At 58.2% G+C, this 1,672-nt stretch overlaps 1 protein-coding gene across 1 annotated transcript in view; it reads left to right on the top strand.

Annotated features, from left to right (window-relative positions):
* Nucleotides 1-1,672, top strand: part of ACTL6B (actin like 6B) — a 13,414-nt gene that overhangs the window by 463 nt on the left and 11,279 nt on the right. Inside the window, exon 2 of the mRNA XM_040636546.1 lies at nt 1,062-1,244. Coding sequence (XP_040492480.1) covers nt 1,062-1,244 — 183 coding nt within the window. The remainder of the gene's footprint in view (nt 1-1,061; nt 1,245-1,672) is intronic.

Below are 1,672 nucleotides of genomic sequence, written 5' to 3'. Positions count from 1 at the left end.
AGCTGTCTCCCCTACAGCTCACCTCTCCCACTTAAGCCTGGACACCTCCAGACTGAGGTGCTAGGCCTGGGCTCCCAACCAACCTTGGGCATTTGAAATGCCAATGTTGCCAATGGGTAATCAATGAGCCGCCTTAAACCATCTGTCCTTTGGGTGGGGACGGGTGGAGTCTCTTCCAGAGTAGGTATCTGGTGAGCAAAGAAACTTCTGGGGCATTGGCTGTCACAAGGTACTCTCTTCCTGTGCCATCCATGATCTTTTTATTGGGGGGGGGGCAGGGAGACCAAAACCTGCCATCCATGGCCTTAATGCTCTCCCCACCCTCAGCAGATAGGTGGGAGTGACCTCAAAACAAGTGTATTCACATGCATATACATACACACACGCACACACATGCATATGCACACACACAGGTATCCTGACACGCATAAACACATACATACAGGCATACATCGACACACATGCTCACATAAGAGTCTCTCAGCTAAGCCAGGCTGTTGGAGCTGCTCCTTCACCTTTGCTATTAAAACTGCTGTGGAGGTGGTGGCAAGCCAGGAAAACAGCTGGGGAGAAATAATGAGGAAAGGAAGCTAAAGATGGGTTAGTTGAACACGGGTACACGTGTATGTATAGGGCCCACGCACTGAGGATGGGAGAGGAAAAGAAGGGCCATTAGAAAGACAAGGACAGAAAGAAACAGGGAGAAGATGGAGACACACCCCCTCCTATACCACTCTTTCTTTCCTTCTGCCTTTCCCTCCTTCGCCAGGTGATTTCATTCAGGCTTGAGTATGGCAGAACCTTGCTCTGAAGCCTGAGAATGGACAACTCCCCAGGACTATGGTGCCCTCTCCTCGACCCCATTTAAAAAGGTAAGGGAGCAGTCACTCTGCGGCGTCCTGGTCTCCAGATGGACAAGGTTTCCATCCCTTTTGTACGCGTGCTCTCTACCTGGCTATCCCTTAGGGCCAGTCTCAAAGTCCTTGCTCTCCCCTCCCCGATCTTAAAGTTGCGGTGTCTGCCCCTTTAAAGCAGCAGCCCCCGGTCAGGTTATTGTCTAGCTTTGCAGCCAATCGGCGGCGCCATTGGGGGCGGGGGATCCGGCCTCCTGATTGGCCACCGCGCGCCCCGCCCCGCCCGGGATCCCGGGAGCTGTCCGGCCGCCTCGGTGCTGATCCCGCCGCCGCCCACGGGCCGTGAGCCGCGCGGAGAGGGCATTATGAGCGGGGGCGTCTACGGCGGAGGTGAGCTAGCCTTGGGCTTCATGCTCCCCAGCCTGTCGCGGCCTCACCGGCAGCCCTGCACCCCGAACCCGCGCGACCTAATCTCTGGGCACCCCAGGGCCTGTCACCCCGGCGCTCGAACGGGTTTGGGTCCTGCGCCACTCCTACCTTGGTCCTCGCAGGTCGGTCGCTTGCGTGCACTGGGCTCACTCTTCACCATCCAACTCACCTCCTCCCGGCCCCCCCACCCGGCCCCTTCTTTCCCGGCAAGGAGAGTGGCCTGAATAAGGCCACCGGGCAAGAAGGGACTCTGGAGGCTTGACCCCCACTCCCAGGACCCCGGACTCCAGGCCGATCTCCCACCTGCCCCTGCAAGCGTTGAAGGTGGCGAGACTATGGCTCTGCCCTGACCTCCTCTTGGAGCTATCCGGGGGGGGGGGGGGGGCAGA

Source organism: Ursus maritimus, unplaced genomic scaffold, assembly GCF_017311325.1.
Source record: "Ursus maritimus isolate PB19 unplaced genomic scaffold, ASM1731132v1 scaffold_2, whole genome shotgun sequence".
Lineage (NCBI taxonomy): Eukaryota > Metazoa > Chordata > Mammalia > Carnivora > Ursidae > Ursus > Ursus maritimus.
The sequence above is the reverse complement of the archived record's forward strand: the minus strand, read 5'-3'. Positions and strand labels throughout refer to the sequence as shown.